This window comes from Nelumbo lutea, chromosome 2, assembly GCF_056320005.1.
Source record: "Nelumbo lutea isolate HS-2025 chromosome 2, American lotus-T2T, whole genome shotgun sequence".
Classification (NCBI taxonomy): Eukaryota; Viridiplantae; Streptophyta; class Magnoliopsida; order Proteales; family Nelumbonaceae; genus Nelumbo; species Nelumbo lutea.
This window is the reverse complement of record NC_142685.1, coordinates 97,364,743-97,390,295: the sequence shown is the minus strand read 5'-3', so window position 1 is coordinate 97,390,295 and position 25,553 is coordinate 97,364,743. Positions and strand designations below refer to the sequence as shown.

General features: G+C 37.6%; 1 protein-coding gene across 2 annotated transcripts; it reads right to left on the bottom strand.

The window, feature by feature from the left end:
• Window positions 1-630: 630 nt before the first annotated feature.
• On the bottom strand, window positions 631-25,130 carry PRFB3 (peptide chain release factor). Of its 2 annotated transcripts, none has more exons than XM_088973919.1 (6): window positions 24,615-25,130; window positions 21,573-21,790; window positions 19,655-19,855; window positions 11,066-11,302; window positions 5,218-5,401; window positions 631-1,015 (listed from the first exon to the last, which is right to left on the bottom strand). In XM_088973919.1, exons 1-6 carry the CDS (start codon window positions 24,817-24,819, stop codon window positions 735-737), a joined length of 1,326 nt encoding a protein of 441 aa, XP_088830045.1. In that variant the 5' UTR covers window positions 24,820-25,130; the 3' UTR covers window positions 631-734. The 2 variants fall into 2 exon arrangements, with proteins under 2 accessions (XP_088830045.1, XP_088830046.1); XM_088973920.1 differs by having other exon boundaries at window positions 11,066-11,278.
• Between the last annotated feature and the right edge of the window lie 423 nt (window positions 25,131-25,553).

The following is a 25,553-nucleotide window of genomic DNA, read 5'->3' as shown; positions in this document are numbered from 1 at the left end:
TTGTTTTGATGCAGTCCCAAAGAGTCTAGATTTCTTTCATTGTCATTGAAAATTCTAGAATTTCTTCTTCCCAAATGGTCCAAATCAGTGCAGCCCTTAACACAACTCCACAATAATCCATCCCTCCGCTTAGACCAGTTGAAGAAAGATGGGTCAAAAAGGCTACTGACCTGTGTAGGAGCTGACCACCTACACCCAAAAAGTGCAAGCATCTTTCTCCACAAGTTTTCAGCCACAGGACAGGAGACAAACAAATGATAACAGCTCTCTCCACTAACTTTGCAAAGACAACACCAGTTAGGGGACAAGAAAAGGTTGGGTCTTTTAGTTTGTAAAGAATCCAAAGTGTTTAACTTTACAAGGTCCCCTATGGAAGCTGGCACACATGTGAAGACAGACTGGAATCTGATAAGATTGTAGTATCTATAAACTAAAAGAAGGATAGTTGAAAAATAAATAGCTTGTGTATCTTAAGGGGGGGGGGGGGGGGAGAGAGAGAGAGAGAGAGAGAACGACCTTGGATCAAGCATGGATGATAACAGTAGAGAAGCAGCTGGTTCTAATTATAACCTACAGATAATGATCTAAAGCAGACTTTAATATCCTAGTGCCTTGAAGGAACAATGAATAGAGAACCGAAGTATGTTGGTTTGAATTAAAAAAAAAAAAATCAAAGAAAGTATAACTGAGCAATGCTTGTTTCTAAGGCCAATAATAATTCATTTCAGACTGAACTACTTGCCAGTCTTAACACTGATGTGGGCACTAATAAAAGGTTCAATATTACCATCCAGAACAGAATTCAAGTCAGGCAATTCAATACCAGTTTTAACATCTTTTACCAACTTATATGGATGAAAAATATATCTCCGGATCTCCTGATGCAACATATTAGCAATTGCATCTCTCTTGATATTCTTTACATTGGTGACTCCTTGTTCCAGTGCAGTCACAAGAAGCTTGGCCTTCAAACGGTTAAGGGCCTTGATCTTATTTGCAAAGAAGCTCCTTTCACCTGCAATATCATATTACCGTATCATTCTTTCATTTTCTCAACGGCAGAAACTTATTAACATTGAAATTATTTGCAAAACTTCAGGGGAGGGGAGATGATACAGTTATATAATGGTCTGAAAGATAATAAGAATTTAGACAATCCACATATGCAAATAATATAGCTTTTTAGTAGCAAAACATTGATGAAGGCATGATGGAACATAGTGGAAGCAGCAGTAGAAGAATGGATCTAGGCGGTACATAAATGGCAGCAAGAGACAGAGCAAGGCTGAAGTCGGACATCTAAATAGTGCATCAATCAGTTAGTAATATGCAGGAAGGGAATGGAAGTTATTTCTTCAATAAACCCTATCAAATCTTCCTCTTTGCTCTTTGCTCTTTTCTCATATTCTCTTCATTTCATCTAACATTGCGATGGCTTTTTCTGGTAATGATTGATCTGCCCATTGCCTAAAATCTACAATTGTAAGCATGCATACAGTTGGGGAAATCTGACTGATTCAGATCTACCTCCATCCAAGTTTGATTTGATTAAAAAAATACTCCAATTAAATTTCAACAAAAATTAAAAACACTCAAAATCACAAAAATCTAAGAAAAATCCTTAAAAAAGAACCAGATAACTTGTACATGTAAACATAAGTCTATATAAACTGGTAGAAAAGCCTGGCTGTAAATAAATCCATATAAACCATATGTATATCAATAGAAATGCAGATAGTATCCTAAGATATTTTGGTAAATAGAGAATTCCACTATCTAATGCATATATTAATGTCAAATTTTAGTCAGACTCAGATCTTAATCAGATCAAATAGTTATCTGTATTTTTTTGGTGAAAGGCATATCTTTATTCGATAAAATTGTTAAATGGATCCAACTTTTACCATCCAAGTTCAATTTGTCTATGTATCTTGGCCACCAAAGTCTGAAATAATTGGATCAGATAACTAATCATGTTGCAGAGTTTCAAGTACCATTGAAGCCTTTCTTATATAGAAACACATTAAAATTCATAAGATATAGTGGATTTCATGGCATTATAGTTCACCTTTAAGTTTCTTATTATTAATCCTTGTTTTTTTTTTTTGATAGATTTATTTCTAATCCTTATTAATTCTTGTTTTTTTTTTGATAGATTTATTGCTAATCATTGTTTATTCTCCTCCAATTTTTTTCATAGAATCTTTACCATCACCATTTCTACTCACAACCATTGCTTTTTTTATTTTATCAGCAACTGTCCATTTGTCCAGACTTTTAGTGATGGAACAAGTTTTGTAACAAGGTCACAGGCATCAATTTCTTCCTCTCAGTTAATGCTTAATGGATCAAAAGAACAATGAGGACTGGGGAAATGGCTGTGGAGATGGCCATTGGAGAGAGAGAGACTGTGGCATGAGGTAATTGGTAGAATTCATGGCTGTCTGAAAAATGGTTGGGATGTTGGTATATCATGATGGGCTACTTTGGCTTCATCGTGGAAGGCAATCTCTAGTCTCCTTCCCCAATTCCTACAGTTTTTCAGGTATGATGTTTGCTCTGGGAATCTAGTAATGTTTTGGGAAGATATTTTGGTGGGAAATTCAGCTCCTAAGGATTTATTCCCTTCTCTTTATTCCATCTCTTTGCACAAAAAAGAACCGGTTGCAAGTTGTTTTTCCTCACCTTGAACTCCTTTATCTCCTAATTGGGATCTTGGCTTCCACAGAGGTTTAAAGGGATTTTGTATTAGCCAGTGTTGCAGATCTCTCTTCTTGGTAGGCGTCTACCTAAACCCTTTGTCACCAGACAGAAGAATATTGGTCTCCATTCCCAAAAGGTTCATTCTCTATCATCTCCTTTTTTCAATTCACTTTGTCTTTCCTCTGCTCATCTGGGTTTCCCAGTTAAGGAAGTCTGGAAGTCTGGACTAGGCTTATTCCCCCTAAGGTCTCAGTGTTTTGTTGGGAAGTTTTTCATGCGAAAGTCAACACTTTGGACTACTTGCAAAAGAAAAGTCCTCACTTGTGCATTTCCCCCTTCTGGTGTTTTCTTTGCAAATCTAATGGCAAGGATTTTTTTTTCTTGATAAATGCTAATGGCAAGGATTGTTCTCACTTATTTTTATCCTGCCCTTCTGTTGCAGCCATTTCGACTTGGATTTTTGCTCTTTTTAGTGCAGGTGGAATTTGCCAACATAAGTAGCTCTATTGTTTGAGTCCTCAACTTTTGCTTGGCCTACAAAAAGAGGAAAGTTGGTGTGGAAATGTATCAGAGCAGCTTCACTTTGGACTCTTTGGGAGGAAAGGAATAACAGAATCTTTCAAGGGAAGGAAAGAAGCCTCTCAGAAGTCGAGGACTGCATTCTGACAAGGGTGATACATTGGTTGAAAACGACAACTTTGTTTCATTCTCTCTTTTGCTGACTTTTGGAGAAATTGGGCTGCAGTGGATATGAGTTCTTCCTGCAAGGAAGGTTTATTTACAGATTGGGTTTGCTCCTTGAAGGTTTTGTTAAACTGAACTCCGATGGAAGTAGCCAAGGTAACCCTGGCCCTTCAAGTATAGGTGGGGTGCTAAGAGATAAGAACAACAATCTTTTAGCCTTATTCTCAGGCTCAGTGGGTTCAGGAGATTCAACTAGGGCAGAATAATTAGCTGTACTGCAAGGAATTCAGCTTGCAAATCAAATTGGAATAGAGAGACTACGGATTGAAGATGATTCTCAGATAGATGTGGGGTGGTTAGGGGACCCAGTATCAGCAGTTTGGTGTTTCAGGGACATCCTCAAGCGAGTGTTTTGGCTAATAAGGAATATGACTGTCAAAATCCAGTGGGTACGAAGGTTGGCAAATTTCTTGGCTGATTCTCTTGCAAAACAATGAATTAATAGAGAACATCTGTTTTGGGCTGCTTTGCAATATACTGTCTTGCCTTCTCCTTGATAATGATAGGCTGCATTTTGGGTTACTTGTACAGCTATATCTTTTGATTATTTTTTATTGAGGTTGTAATTTCTGTTTTTTGAGGCTGCACCTCGTGCCTCTCTATGTTGGGTTATTTGTACTGCTATATCCTTTGATTAATAAATTAAATTTTCATCAGTCAAAAAAAAAGTCAATTCATCAGACCCTTAGTAATTACTGGCCTCATTAGTTTGTTGGATGGGTTCCAATCCTCCATCAACAACCCTTTCATAAGAGACAAACATATAATCAGTTCTTTCCTTGTCTGTGATGGAAACAGGATGAATATACCCTGAGTAAAAAAAATGTCACACCAAAGAAAATCTTTTGCATTGAGTTATTGATTGCATTGGAACAATTTTATTTTTTCCATTCAATAATCTCAAGGTAAGAGCTCATAACATTGTAGAAATTTCAAAATATACAAAAGAGGGGTTTTCACAAAACCCAGTTATACATAACCTTCAAGTTTATAATAACTTGGTTAGCAACAACAATATAATCAAATCTTGCATCCAGATTTAAAGATTGACTTCAGAGCTAGCCACATGAAAACTTCATATAAGTTAACCATTAGCTTTGGGATCAAAAATATAATCTCTCTAGTGGATTTGGATCAAATAATCTTTACTTCTTCATAATATCTTGTACTATGTAAAGTATGAAGCAAGTGACTGCCAAAGAGGGGGGTGGGTGGGTGGATTGCTATACAGCCATTGAAGGAAAGCTATTACTTCAAGAAGTAGATGATTGTATTCACCCAAAGCAAAACAACATGTGATGGAACCCATCATAATTTTATCAAATAAATACCAAAAGTAATGCTGACTTCTTATCATAATTTTGATTTGGAGACATAATGGATGCATACGTATGTTTTGATTAATTTTCTCCTATCACCTTCCCCATTTCCTCAAAAGTGGATTATTTACTTATTTATACATCATATTCAACTTCAGATCCTTTGGTTTTAACTACACCTAATTGTCATACAGAGGATTCTAGCTAAATTAACATAAGCAAGATACGAAATATTGATAAAATGTGAAGTGATTTGGGCACATCCATTTTTTATAAAGGGGGCATCCCTCTAATCATTAGTCAGAAAGTGCATGCTTTAAAAGACAAAAATACCGCCAATGATTTCAAACAGTTATTTTTTCTTTTTAAATCTATTCTTGCTAGAGGTATACCCAAATCAATCCCCATGAGAAAGGTAATAAATGCACAGTTTAAGCTAGTCCTGGAATACCTGATGATTGCACTTTGATGCCACTTGGAATATGCTGAATACTAACAGCAGGTTCAGCTTCAGAATTAATCTGCTCTTTTCCTCTAGGTGATAGGGATGATATCACCAAATCTTGATCATCAACTTGTAGATCAGAAGCTGTTGCAAGGAACAGAGGAATAACATCCACAGTAGCCAAGCTAGTCTGCAAGAGAAATGGAGAGAAAATAGAGAGTTGATATACATAAAATCTCACAAGACCAGGAAGTTCTTAACTATTTAAGAAAACTTAGGGTCTGCAGCATTTTTCTGTTTGAGACATAATAAAACTTTCAATTAGAATAGTAAGAATGAGTACCTTTTTCCTTCTTTTTGATCAATAAATTTTATTGGGTAAATTTATTAAAAGAAAGAAATAAAAGGAACAGGAAATAAAAAATAACAGACACAAAAAAAGCATCTAGGAACCAAATAAAAAGAAACAAATAGACATAACCCATTGGAAGGCTAGTTGAATACCCTCCACCAACAGTCTTACCCAACAATTTATTGCATGATTATTCCAATAAATTGCATGATTGATAAATTGCTAGTTGAATACCCTCCACCAACAGTCTCTGAAGCCAAGTAACTGAAATGAAACCAACAATTCATTGCATGATTAATAAATCAAATAAACCAAAAATCCCTGTGCAACTCCATGACTATCCAACAAACTTTGTTGAGTGAAAAACCCAATTGCCTAGGTACTTCTCAGAAAAAAAAATGAGAAAGTTCTTAGTCTTTTTTTTTTTTGATAACAATGGAAGGGGCTACATAAGACGGGGTAGCACGTCCCCACAAATCTCCAAATACAATAGCATTTAGGTCCCCGGGAAGGGCCCTCAGGTTGAGTGCTGAGAGTCTATTCCCATTTCTTTGAGCTTCGCTTGCTAGCCAATCAGCAGCTTGATTTGCTTCATGATAGGTGCCTGTAGATGACTTCAATCTCACACAATCTCTTCATATCCAAGCAGTTTCTGATGATGTCTTTCAATCTCCAAGGCGGGTTGAGCATGGCTGGTCAAGCACTTACAGTCATGATGCATCAGAATGACCTCATTTTCATTTCCTACCACTGATTTCTTTTGCTCTTTAAGCCTCTGATTTCAGTTTGTTTCACACTCAAGGTTTACAACCCAGCTCTCAACCTTTACACATTGCAACCAATTGTCTACTGCTTGTGTAATAAGTTGTATTTATATTGAGTTTTATGTGTGTATCTGCATATATGTTTATAACTTCTGATAGGTAATAGTGTATAGTTTCATTAACAATGAAATAAAAGTAAAATGACAGAACTGCAAATGATGGGATCTGAGATACAAGTACAAGAAATTCACTCACTCCTGGACAAAGAAACACAGACCTAACTCCTAGGATGGCCATACCCCTAGTGCTAATCTCCACATTCCACTCCACAAGATAATGAACCAGCTAGAGATTTAGTGACCTCTGCACCCAATTGAACAAAGTTTCCGTAATTAAGGCTAGAGATCTAACTTAGTAATACTAAAATTTTCTGATGATACTATCCTTTTCTATGAGGGAGGTGATATCAGGTGGAATAGAAATTTGATGTTAATTGTACAACTCTTTGAGCAAATATCAAATTTAAAAGTTAGTTTTGAGAAAAGTTGCATTGTGGAAATTATAGTGCAGATATTTTGGGTTTTGTGGTTTCTCAACAGCCTATGAATTATCTGGGATTACCTTTGGGAGGTAATCCAAGGAGTAGCAATTTTTGGGACACTGTTGTTGAGAGATTCACCAAAAGACTAGCCTTATGGAAGAAAGGTTATCTCTCTTTGGGTGGAAGAATAACTTTGATCAGGTATACTATTGCCAAATTGCCTGTTTATTTATTGTCTACTTTAAAATTCCAGAGGTGGTGAGTAGAAAATTTGAAAGATTGATGAAACTTAGGGAGGAGAAAGGGGGTCATAGTGTTAGATTGGAGGTGATTAGCAGAAGTAAAAAATTTGGTGGTCTAAGTACTGGGAATAATGAGGAGAAAAGTGGCTCTACTAGGAAAGCGGCTATGGAGAATACCCATAGGTAGAGACAAGCTGTGGGCTAAGCATTCATGGACTTGCAGCAGATGGCTGGGATGCAACAGCCATGTGGGAGTCTTGGCTAGGGTTACAAGAGCTTCCCCTAGGAAGTCCTTTTCTTTATCAATAACAATAAGCTTTATTAATGAATAAGATTTGTGAAACTTTAATTACAGAAAGGGGGAGGTAAACTATCTTAACTCCCCTACAACAAAAGGACAAAGAAAGAAGCTAAAAAATAGTGCAAAACAGAGATTCCTTAACCACCCCTTAGCTAACCCATCAGCCATTGAGTTAGCACTTCTCTTCACCCAGCTGTAGTTCACCTCAATATCCTTACTCAGCCATTTAATTTTTTTCTTTTCATTGCTGTAGCTCCACAAACCACTGTTGTCTCCTTTCAGCCACCTAATCACCACCTCCGAGTCCCCTTCAATAACTAAGCATCTGATGTTTAATTCTCTTGCTCTTTGGAAGTCCATTCACACCATTCTACCATCTTTCTTGCCTTTTATCAAGTACAATTTGTGTTCTAGAAATCTTGTTAAATTTTGGGAGCATGTTTGGATGGGTAGCTTGTCATGGTAGGAACAATTTCCCTCTTTATTTGCCCTCTTAAATCATAAAGATGAGCTTGTGTCTAACTTCCTGGTTCCTTCTAACTTGAGAACTAGATTTAATTGGGATTTGGGTTTTAGGAGAGGACTTAGAGACTATGAATTGAATAGTATCCTAGCCTTGCTTCATATTCTAAAAGGGTTTTCTTGGATCCTTCTAAATTGGATAGCCATATCTAGACCTTTTCTTCTTCTGGTTCCTTTACTTGCACATCTCTTTTCAAAACTTTAATTTAATCCGCTAATAGTCTTGGGCAGATTTTTCTTGTTAAGGAGGTATGGAGTAAGCCCATTACTCCAGGGATTGAAGGCTTTTGCTAGGAAGCTCTCCTAGAAAGAATAAACACTTGTGATTTACTCCAGGAAAAAAGACTTAATTGGTGCATTCTCTATAAGACTAATGGTGGGACTTTCTATCAATTATTAATCTCCTTCCCCTTTGTATTTTCTATTTGGGAATGGTTTCTCTTTTTGCATGGGTGTAGGTGGACTCCCCCGCCAAATGTACAAAGCTTGTTTGCTTCTACTTCTGTCAATTGGTCGAAGAAAAGGGGAAGAATTTTATGGAGATGCATAAGAGTTGCTATCTGCTAGACAATTTGGGAAGAAAGGAATCAAAGAATCTTTTCAGAAAAGGAGAGAAGCAAAGAAGCAATCATTAAAGCCATTACCATTATAGTGGTCCATTGGGTGAAATCCTTGAACATTTTTTATGATATCCCTATAGATGATTTCTTAAAAAGTGGAAGGAAGTGACAGGTTTAGCCCCACTTAAAGCTGTCATTAGCCCCCTTTGGTTTCCACCAACTTGTAGTTTCACTAAGCTGACTTTTGATGGAAGCAGTGAAGGAAACCCTGGTTCTTCAGGATTGGAGAAGTTTTCCAAAATGAGGAAGGAAAAGTTATAGCTTTCTTTTAAGGGCTGAGGTCATGGCTGTGATAAAAGGTGTACAAAGGGCAAAGGAATTGAATATAACAAAGCTGATTATTTAAGGAGATTCAAGGCTGGTAGTAGATTGGATGCAAAAGGAGAAAGATGGGTGGTGGAGCTCTGTAAATGAAAGTTGCTTTAAGTGGGTGACAAAAGATACGGAAGTCAAACTACAGTGGGTGAAAAGAAGTGCTAACTCTTTTGTTGATGTACTAGCAAAACAAGGGGTGGGAAGAGATCAATTTGTTTGCGCTTTGTTGTAAACTTGAGTAATTTCTAGGGGGAGAATTAAGAGAGCTTATCCTTCCCTTTGTTTGTTCTTTTGTACTCTTTTAATCATTAATAAAATGGTGCAGTTATTGATCAAAAAAAGAAAAAAAATGGATCCTAATGCAGGAGCAAGAGAGAGACAACCAAACCAGCAGATTTAAGGATGAATTCACTACAAATGAGAGTGAAAAGATGGAATTTGATTAAAAGAAAATCAGAAGAATATAGCCCTGAAGCTTCTAAACCAGTTGTGGCACAAACCACCAAGGGAAAGATACTTTTTTCTCAAGGAAATATAAAAACTGATTATAATAAGGGAAGCATGACCATTGTATATTCAAACCCTACTAAGAATAGATAATAGCCACCATTTTTTTTCATCTGGACCACCAAAATAGAGCAATTTAATTTTTGGACAAAAAGGTCATAGTTCACATTATTACTTGAAAACTCACATGACTAAGAAATACTAACATGATTTTCTTTGAATCTGAAGTTCTGAACTACTAATGACTAAAATACCCTAAAAATACAGCAAACATATAAATCACTAAAATCAAAAGCTTCTCCATAACCAAGTAGATGTTCGTGCATCAATCCCTCTAGATTGGAGAGATTGGAGAGATCTTAGCCCCAACAAGAAAATTTGAATGTGCTAATCATAGGCATCGGGAATCTGGATCAATTCATTGCAACTCCTCTAAAACAATCCAACATTTCTTTTTAATCGTTAAGAGATCATAAGGCTTTATTGAATCAACAAAGTAAACTAGTGGAAAAGCACAATCATCTATATCACCCTGAGGTACTAGATAAAAGACTTTGTAAAAAGAGAGGCCACTGGATTTTTACAATTGAAAGCTAAATGTAGCCATGAAGGGAAAAAAGCTCTTCAATACAATATGCCCCTCCCATTCCAAGTCTAGCTAGGCTATCAACTATTGAGTTTGCCAACCTCCAATAGAGGTGAGCATGGGTCGGTTCAGTTCAGTTCTAGGGTCAGTTTTAGCCTTGGTGGTTCAAGGGTCTACCTGTGGAACCTGTTCTTTCTTTGTATGCCCCTCCAAAAGAAAATGAATCTTGTTCTTTAAAATATTGATTTTCAAATAATAATAATAATAACATCAAAACTTATCATCATAATTTAAATTTTGTACATATTACTTTTTATATTACTTATAATACACATTCAAATATTAAATTGAAGAAAAATGATCTAATCACTTAAGTGATTCAATGGTCAAGTGAGGCAATGGTCTTTGTAACCATAAGTGCTAGATTCCAAATCTTCACATCATCAAAATATTTTGGGAGATATTTCAAGGAAAGTTTCGTTCCAAGACCAACCAAGGTCGGTTCTCTGGGTTTGTTAAGGTAGGGCAAACCCGTAGACCCTAGAACTGGCTTGGGTGGGGGTTGATTCCAAGAATTTGGAACCAGACTCTCTACCTAGTAATAGGTTGGGTAGGGTCAGTTGAAGGCCAGTTCGAGGTCGGTTCGATTTGGTTCTGAGTAGAACCTATCCATTTTCTCACCCCTAACCTCCAGATCCACCTGAATGAGATGTTCATGTAGTTTTAGTGTGAAATTAACCTGCAAGAGAAGGAGAAGAGGAAGAGAGAAAAGAGAGAGACATGAAACAGAAGTTTGGGAGAGAATAGATGCGTGTGGCGGCTGCCAACTCCCATTATTTTATTTAGGGTGACATACTAAAAGAAGAGATGACAAAGCTGCCCTTGTACCTACAAGAGAACATATAACAACACTACAACATTCCGCCTCAAGTTGGGTCACAGATGTCAATCATTCCCAACATGTTATATAACTCACTATGGCACAAGGTATTCACACCCTTAGGTATCTTTGGGTTAACATAGCAAATGAAAAAAAAACTGAAGTTATCAGTTGCAATAACTTTGAATTCTAAGAAATATGGTATTCAAAAAAGGGATACTAACCTCATGAAAAATGGATCCATCTTGAGAACTTCTAACCATACGGTGCACTCCTCTCTCTCCAGAAAGATAGCCATAAACATATTCAGATTCAAACTCAACTATTGCTGATTTTATACCACCACCTTTAGAAGAGCATTTCTCAACTACTCTCCCTTTGTAACCTTGCTTTTCAGCCCATTTCATATACATGCTGAGAAGTTGCTCTGCCCACATCTGGAATTGGTTTTGTGAGACTGCCTTTAGAAAAATAATTCCAAAAGTACAAAATAAATAAATAAATAGATAGATAGATAAATAAATGTAAATAATATTAGCGAAGGCTATGGATGAAATCATCAGCAGATGACAGATAATAAGGGCTGTATGTCACTAACTAGATTATTGCAAATTAAATTTTAACTTTGATTGATGCTGCCCAGGAACCGAGGTACATCAGGTATGGGGGATGGATTTAGAGATTAGAGGAAATGCTGCTGTCCTACACTTCTCTGGTTCAAAGTGCTATGGCCTTTGTAATTTCTGGTTAGACACGACAGAGTTTTTGGACCTAACCTGAAGTACTTGTTAAGCTAGATTTCCAGATCAGCCAATAGTTTGGCTGACTCCCTTTAAGGACTGGACTTTCTGGGGAAATCATGTGTTGGAGTGAAAGGGGTTAAGTGATTTATGACACCTAGCAAACAAGATATCTCATTGTTTTTAACATACTTCATCAGAAACAATAAAATTATACCATTGACAATCAAAACAAAACATATGTTGGAGTGGGCCAAGACCAGGGAGTCATTTTAAAGAATCAGTGCAGAAGGTAGTCACTAGTTTAACAATAATGCTGTTTACTTTTGACTTTTATATATCTAATTTCTTATCAATAAAAAGTATGAATTTTTTTTTTTTTTACTTGATGATCAGTAACTGTGAGAATTCTAATTGAATAAAAGAATGAATATGTACAATGAAAATTATGAATTACTGTCACTCATCAAAAAAGAAAAATCAGATAGAAATCATAGGATACAAGAAATTTCTTAGCTTATTACATAGCATTCAGAAGCCAAAAATAGCAGAACTGCTTCAAACAAACTTCAATGAAAATCCCTCAAAAGGAAACAAATGAAATCAAAATACATGACAGAAAAATGACTGCAATGACATCTTTCAAGCCAGTATCAACTTATTCCTAATCAAATCTCAGTACCTTTATCCATGGTTTAAAATGTCCATAAATTTCCTAATATTTCCATGACATTTCCATTTCCATGGGTACCAACATGATAACCACTTTGAGCCAGCTCAATGTTCTTTTACAAACATGAAGTTAAATATTAGTTTTGTTTGTGTAATAAATTATTTGGTTAGTTTATATGAATCATTTGCATTTTCTATGAGTTTAAATTTTGCGTGAACTCATTCTATCATATAGCTTTGACTCTTTTTTTTCGATAAGTAATGAAATTTATTAAAGAAATATAAAGTGTTACAACTGTAGAGAACACTGATGTGGGCCCCACAGCTACGGTCCCACTGTGTTCGTAGGGCAGAAGATGTTCTAGTCTGCCTAGGGTTAGCTATTGGTCATTTAGTTGTTTCAGTTGTTATTTATTTGTCTTTTTTTACTCTATTTTGTTATGTAAAGACTAAGGGCAGATCTGTCATTTCCATGTAATGAGCATAACCTATAAATATTAATTAAAGTGGCGGCGGCAGAACATTAAGCTTCTGCTCCTCCTTTCAACCCTTGTGTTCTACTGCTTCTCCTCCCTCTTTCTCTTCTCTCCTCTTTCTTTCTTCTTATCTTCGATCCTGAGATTCATTAGGGTTCAAGACTGATAACAGTCCTGAACTTCTAGTTGGTATCAGAGCCAAGTTCTCTCATGTGAGTCTAGTCCAGCCAACCACATGAGAACCATCTAAGGCTGGAAGCTGAGAAAGCAGAGTTCGTTGACTGGTTCTTGGAGATCTCCAGAGGATTAGCAGTTGTTTGAAGAAGTGTCACAGTTGTAGCAAGTTGGTGATCAGGAAGAATCACATGAGAACCATCTAAGGCTGGCAGCGAACTGCATTCTACTGTAATTTTTTTTCTGAGAGAAGTAACATCAGAAAAGATAGGTTGGACCTATCCAGTAAGGGTGGCCGAACTACTCTAGGGTTTTATCTCTCTATTCTCTAGGGTTTCTCTAGGGTTTTGTCTTATCCCTACGGCAAACCCTAGTATTAGGCCGAAACTTGTGATCTTATTCCTACGACAAACCCTAGAATTCTCCCCAACATTGATCAATTTTAGGGTTTCATATTAACCCTAATACAAACCTTATCCGTACGGCTCTTAGGACTGATTAAAACCTCGAATTGGCTTCAGCATATCAAATTGCTCTTCAAACTGTGTTTCAGTCTTCTTTTGGGGTTTCGAACACTTTTGAAGGGGTGAAAACAGTTTGGACTGTTGCTGTTGTGTGTGGTTATTGATTTCAGATCAGTCTTATATATATTTCATGCACATCTATCGTGAGTACAGATTGGTTCTCTACTGATTTTGTGACTGTTGTTGGGAGTTCTAGTGCTGGTTTTGACTGTAGTAATCATAATCTTTGATACTTCTGGTTCTTGACTGAAATGGGGTTTAAGAATCAGGCAGAAGGCAGTTTTGGGAACAGCAGTTATGGTGGTGGTTCTGAGACAGGTTTTCAGATTACAACCGTAAAGTTTGATGGATCAAACTACTTGGAATGGGCCCAATCAGCCATGATGGCTATTGGGGGAAAGGGCAAAGTAGGGTATCTCTTGGGAGATGTAGCAGAACCTTCCAAGGGAGACCCTATGTATACCAAGTGAGTCCAAGAAAACTACTTGGTTATGACATGGCTCTGTAATTCAATGCAGCCCCATATCAGCCGAAATTACTTATGGGCAAAGACAGCCAAGGAGATATGGAATGTGATGAAAGAGACTTACTCCCAACCCCTTAATGTTGCCAGAGCATATGAGTTGAAATGTGAGGTGAATGCCCTTAAACAATGAGAGAAACCGGTGTCGGTCTATTTCTCTAACTTGCAGTCCCTGTGGCATGAGATTGATCACTTAGAGACTCTTGAGTGGGGGAGTCCCAAAGATGCTCAGATACATAGAAAGCATATTGAGACAAACAGAGTGTTTGAGTTTCTGGCAGGACTGAATTCAGAATATGATATTGTGAGGCAGCAGATCTTGACCCGAGATAGTGTGACCCTCTCTTAGGCATACTCCTTAGTGCATAGTGAAGAGACCAGGAGGAAAGTCATGATGCAACCTCAGCCGCTTACACCTGCCTTGGTAGCTGTCAAACCCAAAACAGAGGGTGATTCAGAGAGGGGCTGAAAGAAAGAAGATAAAAGGGATTTGGTGTGTGAGCATTGCAAGAAACCTAAACACACAAAAGAAACATGTTGGAAGCTGCATCCACATTTGGTCCCGGCAAAGTTGAGAAATAAAAGGAGCAATGCTCATGTGGCTACGACTACTGATTCAGCATCCACATCTGGCACGAGAGGCACACCATTAGAGACCTTAGTTGCAGTTCGGGCAGCTCTAATACAATTGGACATGGAAGTTGGCAGTTCAGCTCAGTTACCGCAGTCATCATCAGTTCCGGCTACATCGGCCTTTGCACACTCAGGTACTCAAGCCTCAGCCTATCATGCCTCCGCTCCAGGTACTACTGAACCGTGTTGGGTAATAGATTCAGGTGCATCTGACCATATGACCAGCTTGCCTTCTTTGTTTACTACTTATCCCTTATCTTCTGGTAGGGATAAAGTATCTATAGCTGATGGCTCTCTTGTCCCTATTTCTGGCAAGGGTGACATCAAACTGTCAGATACTATATCCTTGTCCTCTGTCTTGCATGTTCCTAAACTAGATACTAACCTCCTTTCCGTCAGTAGCATTACCAAACATTTGAACTGCTCACTAACTTTCTTTCCTGACCGATGTGTTTTTCAGGACATGGAGACGAAGAAGGTGATTGGGACTGGCTGTGAGACGAATGGGATCTATCTGCTCGTGGAGAGTTCTCGTCGGGAAGAGTCAGTGGATAAGAAGTTACTTGTTTCTCAAGTTGTGAGTCCGGTTATGTTGTGGCATAACCGATTGGGTCATTTATCTTTTCGGTCCTTGAAGAGTCTGTTTCCTACTTTGTTTGAGTCTGTTGAGTCATCTCAGTTGAAGTGTGAAAGTTGTGAGTTGGCTAAACATTGTAGAAACTCTTATTCATTGAGTAATAAAAGGAGTAATAGTTCTTTTGATATTGTGCATACTGATATTTGGGGACCATATCACATTCCTTCTATGAGGGGTACAGGTATTTTTTGCTATTTGTTGATGACCACACCCGGTTTTCATGGGTTTATCTTATGCGATCACGAGATGAGGTGCCTATCCTGACCCAAAACTTCCACCAAATGATCCTAACACAATTTGATGCCAGGATAAAAGTGCTTAGATCTGATAATGCAAAGGAATACTTTGCTAAGCCATTGGCATCGTACCTCCTTAATCATGGGGTTATCCACCAGAGCACGTGTCCTCATACACCTCAGCAAAATGGGGTTGCAGAGAGGAAGAACAGGCACATCTTGGAGGTGGCTAAAAGTATTATGTTTACCTCCAACGTCCCTATTCGCTTCTGGGGTGATGCTATCCTTATAGCGGTATATCTTATTAATCGGATTCCTTCTCGGGTTCTTGATATGAAACCTCCTTTTTCCCTTTTATACCCCAATGAGGAGTTGTTCACTATTCCCCTCAAGACATTTTGTTGTACCTGTTTTGTTCAGCTTCTTGGTCCCAATCACTCCAGGTTTAAACCCAAGGCCTCCAAATGCATCTTTCTTGGTTATGCACAAACTCAAAAGGGTTATTGTTGTTATGATCCTGTCTCAGGGAAGAAGTTTGTGTCCATGGATGTCACTTTCTTTGAGGAGACACCCTACTATTCTCGGGTCTCTCCTCAGGGGGAGAGTAGTGAGCGTGGAGATTTGGGTCTTTTTCTTCAGGGGGAGGAGTGCAGTGAGGACAGGGTTAATACCTTTGGGGCTGTTCCTTTACCTAATCCAGTTGATGATGAGGGCTGTAGTGATGAGGGTTGTAGTAGCGAGGGTGGTCAAAGGGATCGGGAGTTGAGAGTCTATCACAGGCGATGCAGGCAGATTGATCCTGGTCATCAGCAGTCCCAGCCAGCTACAATCTCTTTTGCGGCTCCAAGTCCAGATATTACAGTCCTAGGGCCCACAGAGACTCCTTCCATTGTTGCTACCTCACCCTTTGCAGATGACCTTGACCTTCCCATTGCCCTCCATAAAGGAAAACGGCATTGCACCACATCTACAGCCCACTGCATCTCCCAGTTTTTGTCCTATGATCGCCTATCTCCCCTCCTACAAGTCCTATCTCACCTATGTTGCTGATGTCCCTATTCTGAGAACAGTGCAAGAAGCCCTATCAGTCCCGGAGTGGAGAGGTGCAATGCAAGTTGAAATGGATGCCCTATTGAAAAATAATACCTGGGAGCTAGTTGACTTGGCCAAAGGAAAGAAACCAGTTGGATGCAGGTGGGTATTTACTGTGAAGCATAATGCGGATGGTTCCATTGAGAGGTACAAAGCTCGGCTAGTTGCAAAGGGGTTCACTCAAACTTATGGTATAGATTACTTGGAGACATTTGCCCCGGTAGCCAAGATGACCACCATTCGGGTTCTATTATCTCTTGCAGCAAGCTACACTTGGCCTTTGTACCAAATGGATGTTAAGAATGCTTTCCTGAATGGGGACTTGCAGGAAGAGGTCTACATGCAGTTGCCTCCTGGATTCTATGATACAAGGGCAGGTAAGAAAGTTTGTTGGCTCAATAAGACATTGTATGGTTTGAAGCAGTCACCTAGAGCTTGGTTCGACAGATTCAGACTAGCCCTTGGGAAGTTCGGTTATGTACAGGCCCAGTCAGATCATACACTGTTCATCAAGAGGGTGGAGTCGTCAATGACATTACTTGCAGTTTATGTTGATGATATTGTGGTCACAGGAAACGACAACCATGAGATTGAGTCCCTCAAACAGCTCCTTCATCAAGAGTTTGAGGTGAAAGATCTGGGTACACTACGGTATTTTTTGGGTATTGAGGTTGCTAGATCTAAGCAGGGGATCTTTATCTCTCAGAGGAAATATGTGTTAGATCTCTTGGCTGAAACTGGAAAGCTAGGTGTCAAACCTGCAGATACACCCATTGAATAGAACCACAGGATTAATGCAGAGAGTGGGGAGCTGTTTGAAGACAAAGTTATGTTCCAGCGATTAGTGGGAAAGCTCCTATATCTATGCCTTACCCGACCAGACATCAGTTATGTCGTTAGTGTTATCAGTCAGTACATGCATTCTCCTAGAACCACGCACCTTCTAGCAGCAGAAAGAATACTAGCATACTTGAAGAGATGCTCGGGTAGAGGTATATTGTTCAAGAACAATGACCACATGAAGGTGGAAGTCTATACGAATGCCGATTGGGCTGGGAGTGTTGATGACAAAAGGTCTACCTCTAGATATTGTGCTCTTGTGGGAGGTAACCTGGTTTCTTGGCAGAGTAAGAAACAAAGTGTTGTCTCTCGATCCAATGCTGAAGCTGAGTACAGGCCAATGACTAATGGAGTGGCTGAAATTCTTTGGCTGAGATCACTACTTGAGGAGTTGGGTGTTGAGTATGAGAAGCCCCTGATGTTGTATTGTGATAATCAAGCGGCTATTAATATAGCACACAACCCAGTGCAGCATGACAGGACTAAACATATTGAAGTTGATCGACACTTTGTACGAGAGAGGGTCTCATCACAAGAAGTATGTCTCCCATACATCACCTCCAATATGCAACTGGCAGATATCCTCACTAAAGTTGTATCACGGAAGAAGCTAGAGGCAGATCTATCCAAGTTGGGAATGATAAACATTTATTCCCAACTTGAGGGGGAGTGTAGAGAACACTGATGCGGGCCCCACAGCTACGGTCCCACTGTGTTCGTAGGGTAGAAGATGTTCTAGTCTGCCTAGGGTTAGCTATTGGTCATTTAGTTGTTTCAGTTGTTATTTATTTCAGTCTTTGTTTTACTCTATTTTGTTATGTAAAGACTAAGGGCAGATCTGTCCTTTCCATGTAATGAGCATAACCTATAAATATTAATTAAAGTGGCGGCGGCAGAACATTAAGCTTCTGCTCCTCCTTTCAACCCTTGTGTTCTACTGCTTCTCCTCCCTCTTTCTCTTCTCTCCTCTTTCTTTCTTATCTTCGATCCTGAGATTCATTAGGGTTCAAGACTGATAACAGTCCTGAACTTCTAGTACAACAAAGTATTACAAATAAAGCAATCCAACAGAGGTGCGAGGTGCAGCACCATTTCCAAAAAGAATTACAGATGAACCATAAAAAGTTCAGACTTATGCACCCCCAGTGTTGAAAAATGATCATGTAGCTTTAACTAAGGTTACAGGAAAACTTCATAACATGCTACTTTGTCTATAACCTTAGTTTCTTAGCCTTATTTTATGATTTGAAACAAGATAATAACTTAAAAATATGTGTCTATGTTTCTTTTATAATTTTATACTATCATTCTATATTTTTGCATGTTTCACAATGTTTTCACCATACCCATAATTTTTACAATATTTCCATATGATATTTTTGACATTTCTGACAAGTTTCCTATACTTGGATGACTGACATTTCCATTGACACCAACATTCTAAACCTTGCATTTATCATGGTGTATGTTCTGGGATGGGAACACTACATCTAAGCATTAAGGAGAAAGGTTTGTAACCAATCAAAAACTCTTACTTAATGCTGATTGGCATTTGATTAAAACCAAATTTCCGCTTGTGGAGGATCAATCAAAAACACAAAATGCACTAAAATAGATTTAAGGGCAAGCATAAAGAAAGGATCCCTGGACAGTTCAAAAAGCCTTTCATGAATGAGATAATATACTTCTAGAAACTAGTATTATGCACTTAGAGATGAATAAATAGCAAAAATTCTGGAACTATAACAAAGGAATAGAACTGGACAAGGACAAACACAAAATAGATTTGTCACATGTCATACATGATTTTAACTTCCAACAGGACCAGATTTCAGAAAACGGATGATTCTGACATCCAACAAGAGTTCAGAAAATGGAATCTCCTTGCCACATATGCACTCCTCCCAATTAATGAAGTCAGATTGAAGAAACTATGGAGTATAGACAGTATCACACATTTAGAAAGGCAAAGTCCAAGATACTTAAACCTAGTCTGGTGAATAAGTATTCAATAAAGTTTTAAACATTGCTTTGTTCTACTTTGACATGAAAAGGTATATACATGTATATTTTGTATATGGTGTAAAGTTATTCAATCATGCATGATCCTTGTGGCTTCTAATTTATTTGATTAACTATTATTCATAAAACTACTACTAAGTTCAAATTACTTGCTAGTTACACAGAATTCACAAGATAAAGCAGAAAGTTGAGAAACTCTTATTCAGTTCCACACAGTTTAAGTGGGGAGGTATGGCATGCTAACCTCAGGGTAAACACCTTTAGATGCAGCTTGAATAACCACACAAGCCCCCTCCATGTCATATGGGCCACTAAGAAGTTTGGACATCTCATACTGATCCAAGAACTTGCTCACATCCACAGAGGCATTATAGGCTTGCTTAAAAAGCCTATAATTTATAGCATCCATCTCAGCTAGCTGTGTGATAAGTTTTGCTTCTTCAGCCTGCACATGGTTGTGAATACATCTAAAATTCTAAATAAGGGAATAAAGCATGAATTTATTACATTAACTGCAGAAACGAAACAAAAAAAAGGGACTTAAATTAACCTCAATATTAAACAAGACTAGACCTGTAGTATGGAAACTCAACAATAGGTCAGGCCAGGCAGGGCTATGTTTGTCCAGATACTAACTAACCTTATGCACCAAATAGGGTCTTCTTATTTGTCCAGGTCCAGTTGTGGCATACATGGTTGGGTGGTTCCAAACCCAACCAACTAAAATAATCAGTAATAAAGGGGGTATATAGAATTTGAGAAATTCTTATAGAAAGTACTAAAATCTAAAGTTACTGCATTCGAACAATTAAAAATAAAAGGAAAAAACCTAAAAAGTGGATTTACTTTGCTTCTCTTCTATACATATATTTGTATGTTTATTTGGTAACAACCAGCTAGGTTCAGAGTTGGAACTGATTCCTAAGGAGTCTAAGTATATCTCCGTTTTTGGAGCCATATCCCACTATGTGCACTGGCTAAGTAAGTTTCTAGCCTTCTAGGTAATATAGTAACCATTGACTCCCTTGGTTGTACAGAGATTAATTATCTCCAATAAAGAAATGAAAATGGAAAAAGAAAAAGAAAACATTTTTCTAACCCAAATAAACATACTTTATTGGAAATATATGATTGTTGAACTGGTTAAGGGTACCACTTTGTTTACTCATACCAGCATAGAAAAAAGAATACAGACTCAATAGTAATATGATTATAGATAATAGTAAAATTAAAGGCATAATCTTTGCTATAAAATCTTTCTGTTAGGCACAGATAAACCATGAAGTATGATAGACATCATTACATCATGCACAAGGATAATCAAGCAACATAGTCAGACTCAGATCATTTGCAAACCTGGAAAGTGGCTGGTTCATAGGTCAGTCTGACAGCTGGGTCAAACCAGTGACATGTGATGTCAAACTTAAATATAAAATTAATCTATCACAACTATAAATTAATTTTAAGCTCTATTCCATTGGTCAAGGTTATCACCTCTACATGTGTAGACTATTTGACTGTTAGAGTCATCCCAAGTGTGTTTTTACCACACAATATATATATATATATATATAGGCTTGTAAGTATGTATGTAAGAGTTAAATAAAAAGCTTAATAAACAAGTAGGCTTGTAGCCCAGTGATTTATCCCTTAATTTACAAATACAAGACTCAGGTTGAAAACTTTAGGCATAAAACTCTCATATGTTCACCCAGGCAATTTCCTGAAAATTGGATGGTTGAGTAAAAACCATCCAGTTTTCAGAGAACTGCCTGGTAAATAATAGTTTAAACAACATTTTAGAAAATTAAGAACTGGGCATTCTAACCCAGTAATGTTACTAGGTCACCATTAAAACAGTTTGACCATGTGGTCCAATCTGAGTCTGACAACATTGCAATCCAGTAAGTGTTGCATCAGAATCTGCAAGTTAATTGGGATTTTGAACACGCCACAACATTGACCTGATAACAGCAAAATTTCTTCCATCCAGAAAAGTCCATCCATCATAATCTAAGTTCCAAGTAGGCAGCTATATGTTGAGATAATACCACCATCTCTGTATTCCTTCATCAATAAGTGTTGTGAATATAAGTTTATTGATTGAATTGCCTATACTTTCAATTAATCTCATATAATGCTAGTCTACATGGCAATAGCACCTTATATCGAAGGTCTTTGAGAGCATCAACTACTCTGGTACTATCAGCCAACTCTATAAGAATTTCATTTGATTTAGCTAGGTCCTCCCAAAGATTTTCCTCACGAATTAGTTCTTCCTGCTTCATTCGTCTTGCTTCTTCTAATTCCAATGCTGTTGGTGCCAACATCTCAGCACGGGAAACTGCATCTTCAATCTTCTTCCGTAATGAAAACAGACCTAACAAAAAAAAAGGAACAGCAAAGAGATCAATGCTCATATCCAATTTCAAATAAAGAATAAAGTGATCATGTCTCCCCCCAGTCCAGCCAACTAGACAAATCAGCTGTTTATTTTAGGCCCTAGGCCTTCCCTCTTGAGGCCAATGAGCCTCTTAGCCTAGGCCCTAGGCCTTCTCCCCTTTCTCTAGTTTCTTCCCTTTCTTTCAAAACATCTAGAAGGTGTTGCACAAAACCCCCTTGCATGGGAAGCATGCTAAACCATATAATATCTATATCTAGTTTGTTTATCCATCCTTTTATCCAATTCTATCTTTTTCTTGCTATTACTATCATTTTTATTGGTTTCTATTTATTAATATCATTGATATAGAGTTATAGATTTACATCTATATGCCTGCTAAGTAGATATTTAAGACATTGCCAATGTGCAAATCACAGTCCTGATTCTACCTTAACTTCTAATCTCGTGTTCATAAATGGTGCCTTAACCTTATTTGAAGGTTGAAACCTTTGTTGGTATATTCTAATCAAATCAGGTTCATCAGATATCTGGACATGTTAAATGAATCAAATTCAGATATATCTTTTACATATCCATCAGATATCAAATCAAACTCGAATCTCTCAGATTCCTATTGGATGGGATTCAGATATCCCCTATCAAAATTCCATCCAATTCATTTGCGGCCCTAGAGTAAATCTAAAATTCTTGAGGCATTGAGACACCCACTCTCCTTCCTTGATCATCAAGCCCTAGACTAAGTTGCTGAACAGGTATAGGAACCTTGTGGTGAAAAGGGATTCACAAGTAGTAATTGGCAAGTTAAGAAATTGGATTGCCAGCCCTTGACATCTTCTGCACCACACCTAATAGTGCAACTTGAATCTCCTTTGGCAAATAGTGATCTAAGCCCTTTCTGTTCAGTAAAACCAAGGACAAACAGGAATTTCGTGACTTCTTTGATTGAGTAGGCAATTCCTAACAGATACAAGAAAATCACAATATGTTTCATCAGTGTCCCACCCATGTCAAACTCTGCTTTCCAAGATACCCCTCAAAGTTCAATGTTCAACCACACTTAAAAGCTAAGTTAGTTGCTCACCACTTCTGCCTGCCAAAACATTATACTTTTCTATTGAAGGTATAACTATTTCTTTCCTTCAACAGCCTCCACATGACAGCTTGGAGAATGAGCTACAAAATGTTACTTTCCTCCACCTCCTTCATTCCATAGCCACAATAGATCAACAAGTTGGCAGGGATAGAACCTGAACGGGTACAAATAATGCACCAAATATCTCTACTACTTAGCAAAAGCATAGTGCAAGAAAATATGATTGGTAGGTTCCAATCAAAAGAAAAAATGATTGGTGGGTTTGGAAGCTCCTAGACAAAGTGGGCAGGTATGGAGTTTTAAGTATTTCTACTTGTCATCTACATTGTAGCATGTTGTAGGCATTTATCTTCCTTTGGAGGCCTCCTGATGTAGAAGTGGAATTCTAAGGATCTCAAATTCAAAACTATAATTGAACTAACTGAACTTCAATAGAGAGCTATATTCAATTATCCATCCAACAAGCATATCATGTTAGTTGGACAAGAATTGTGTAAGTTACTAAGTTATGCCAACTTACAGACAGCCAATAATCTATAATGAGTTTTCTATTTTTGGTTGTTTTAAATTTTTAGTTAGAGTTTTCTTGCTTTTGGTAAGAAGTTAGAATTCAAGTAGTTTTAAGATTTATTATTGTAGATATTTGTTTTAGAAGTCCTTTTTTCTTTTGTTTTTCAGTTTAGTAACGATTAACTTTTATTAAGATCAAGAAATAAAATGAGTTATAAACAGAATAGCCCTAGCCTCCCTAATATTTAGTCCAGCAAATGCCACCTAACCAACATATTATCCTTTAGTCAACCCATCACCACTTTAGAATCCCCTTCCACTGTAATATTTTTAAGAGGTTGTAGTTTTCCCATCGTGTGAGTAAAATTGATAATCCCTCACCAGACATTCTGTTCAAGCAATTTAACAAAATAAGACCATCCATGCTATATCTACTAATTCTTATAAAGGACATTGATGTTGAGAAATTGGTTTTGATAAAACGAGAAAATCTGCACAAGATTGTCAGGAAACCACCAACTCACCAAGTATGTAAGAACTGGTAAGAAAACCATCAAACGACTTTTTTTTTACTTGTTATGACACAAAAGCTTAAATTACAAACTACAATAATAAGCTTGACTCCATAATAAAGTCTATTTAAATAAAAATATCCAGTGAAATATGTATGTCTTCCGGATACTTGAAATTATCGTTATATCTAATGATATTCCAATAAAAAATTGCTATATCTAGTAATCCTGCATCTTAACTTATAATGAACCAAACTCCTACAAGTTTTTATCTTCCTCTACAGTTGCCTCTGAACTGACTGTTAAGCTTCCAGATATTAAAGTTGATCCCTTTTCACGCCCTAGATCACTCGAGACTAAATCGAAATGACTCTTAGAAAAACAAGCAAGTATGTAAATTCACAGATAACAAAACAGTTGTTTTGTTTTTCAATACATCATTATATTACAAGTAACAGCTGTGTTTCATCAAACCCGCTTGATCGGTAAGAGTAGGCTCAACCTGTCTCGAATTTTAACACCAAAAGAGGAATCTTGTTGATATTTGTGCAACCATTTCAAATTTAAATGCCAAAAATATTTTCAAAACAAAATTAAACAGAGTCAAAAAAAAAAAAAAAGGATCCTTATGTAGTATGTACCAAATTGGAATATGATAGAGAGAAAAGAGGAGGAGGAGACAAACCCAGTTCTTTGTAGACCTTATTCTTGTCCTCCATGGACTGAGAAGCTCGAATTGTTGAAAAGAAAAGCTGAGACTGTAAATGTGTTCTCTTTAAAGCCCCCCATTTCGAACGAAATGGAGCAGCTGCTTTTCCAATAAAGTGAGCAGACACCCTTTCGACCACCATATTTTGCCGCCAAAAAATACTCGACCTGCACTTTGCCATTGCAGGAGGCCAGTCGCAGAAGCTATAAATCTATCATAGACTAATTGCTACTCTTCTCTTTCTTGATAATGTCGTCCGTTCCGACCGGACCGAACCAAAGCCCGACTCAAAGATTCATAATTGTGCAAATCTTTTTTGAATGCATAACCTATGTGGATCTATGTGTGTATTTTGGACCATAGAAGTATGCAGTGCTACCATGACTCTTGAACCATTCACGTGGCAGATAAGCTAAAACCAAGTGATCATGTGTTGAGATACATTTTGGACAGACTGAATGCAGACCACAGTCCACATGGTCTGTGGTCTGCATTCAGTCTGTCCAAAATGAATCAGATAAACCATCCATTGACAAACTGTTGACATGGATGATGGACCACCGTACGTATAAATGTGGTGGATGATTAACTAACCGATAAAAGGAAATCAAACTCATAGCCTAGGCCCCAAAGCCTAGAACAGTTTGTTCTTCACTAAATCAAGGGATGATGTGAGGGCAATTTCTACCCTACCCGAGTACCCGGCCGATAACCCCTTTACCCGCCTTGACGTATTTGAAAAAGGATTTTGGAATAGGAAACGGTTTTGGGATTTTATAATCGGAACGTGTATGGATTGGATACCATATCAGGCTAAACCGAACCCTCTACAACCCGCCTGATCCGTGATACATATCTTGAATAATGGATATTATGTATTAAATGTTGAATTCAATTTTGTTTTGAATTTATGAT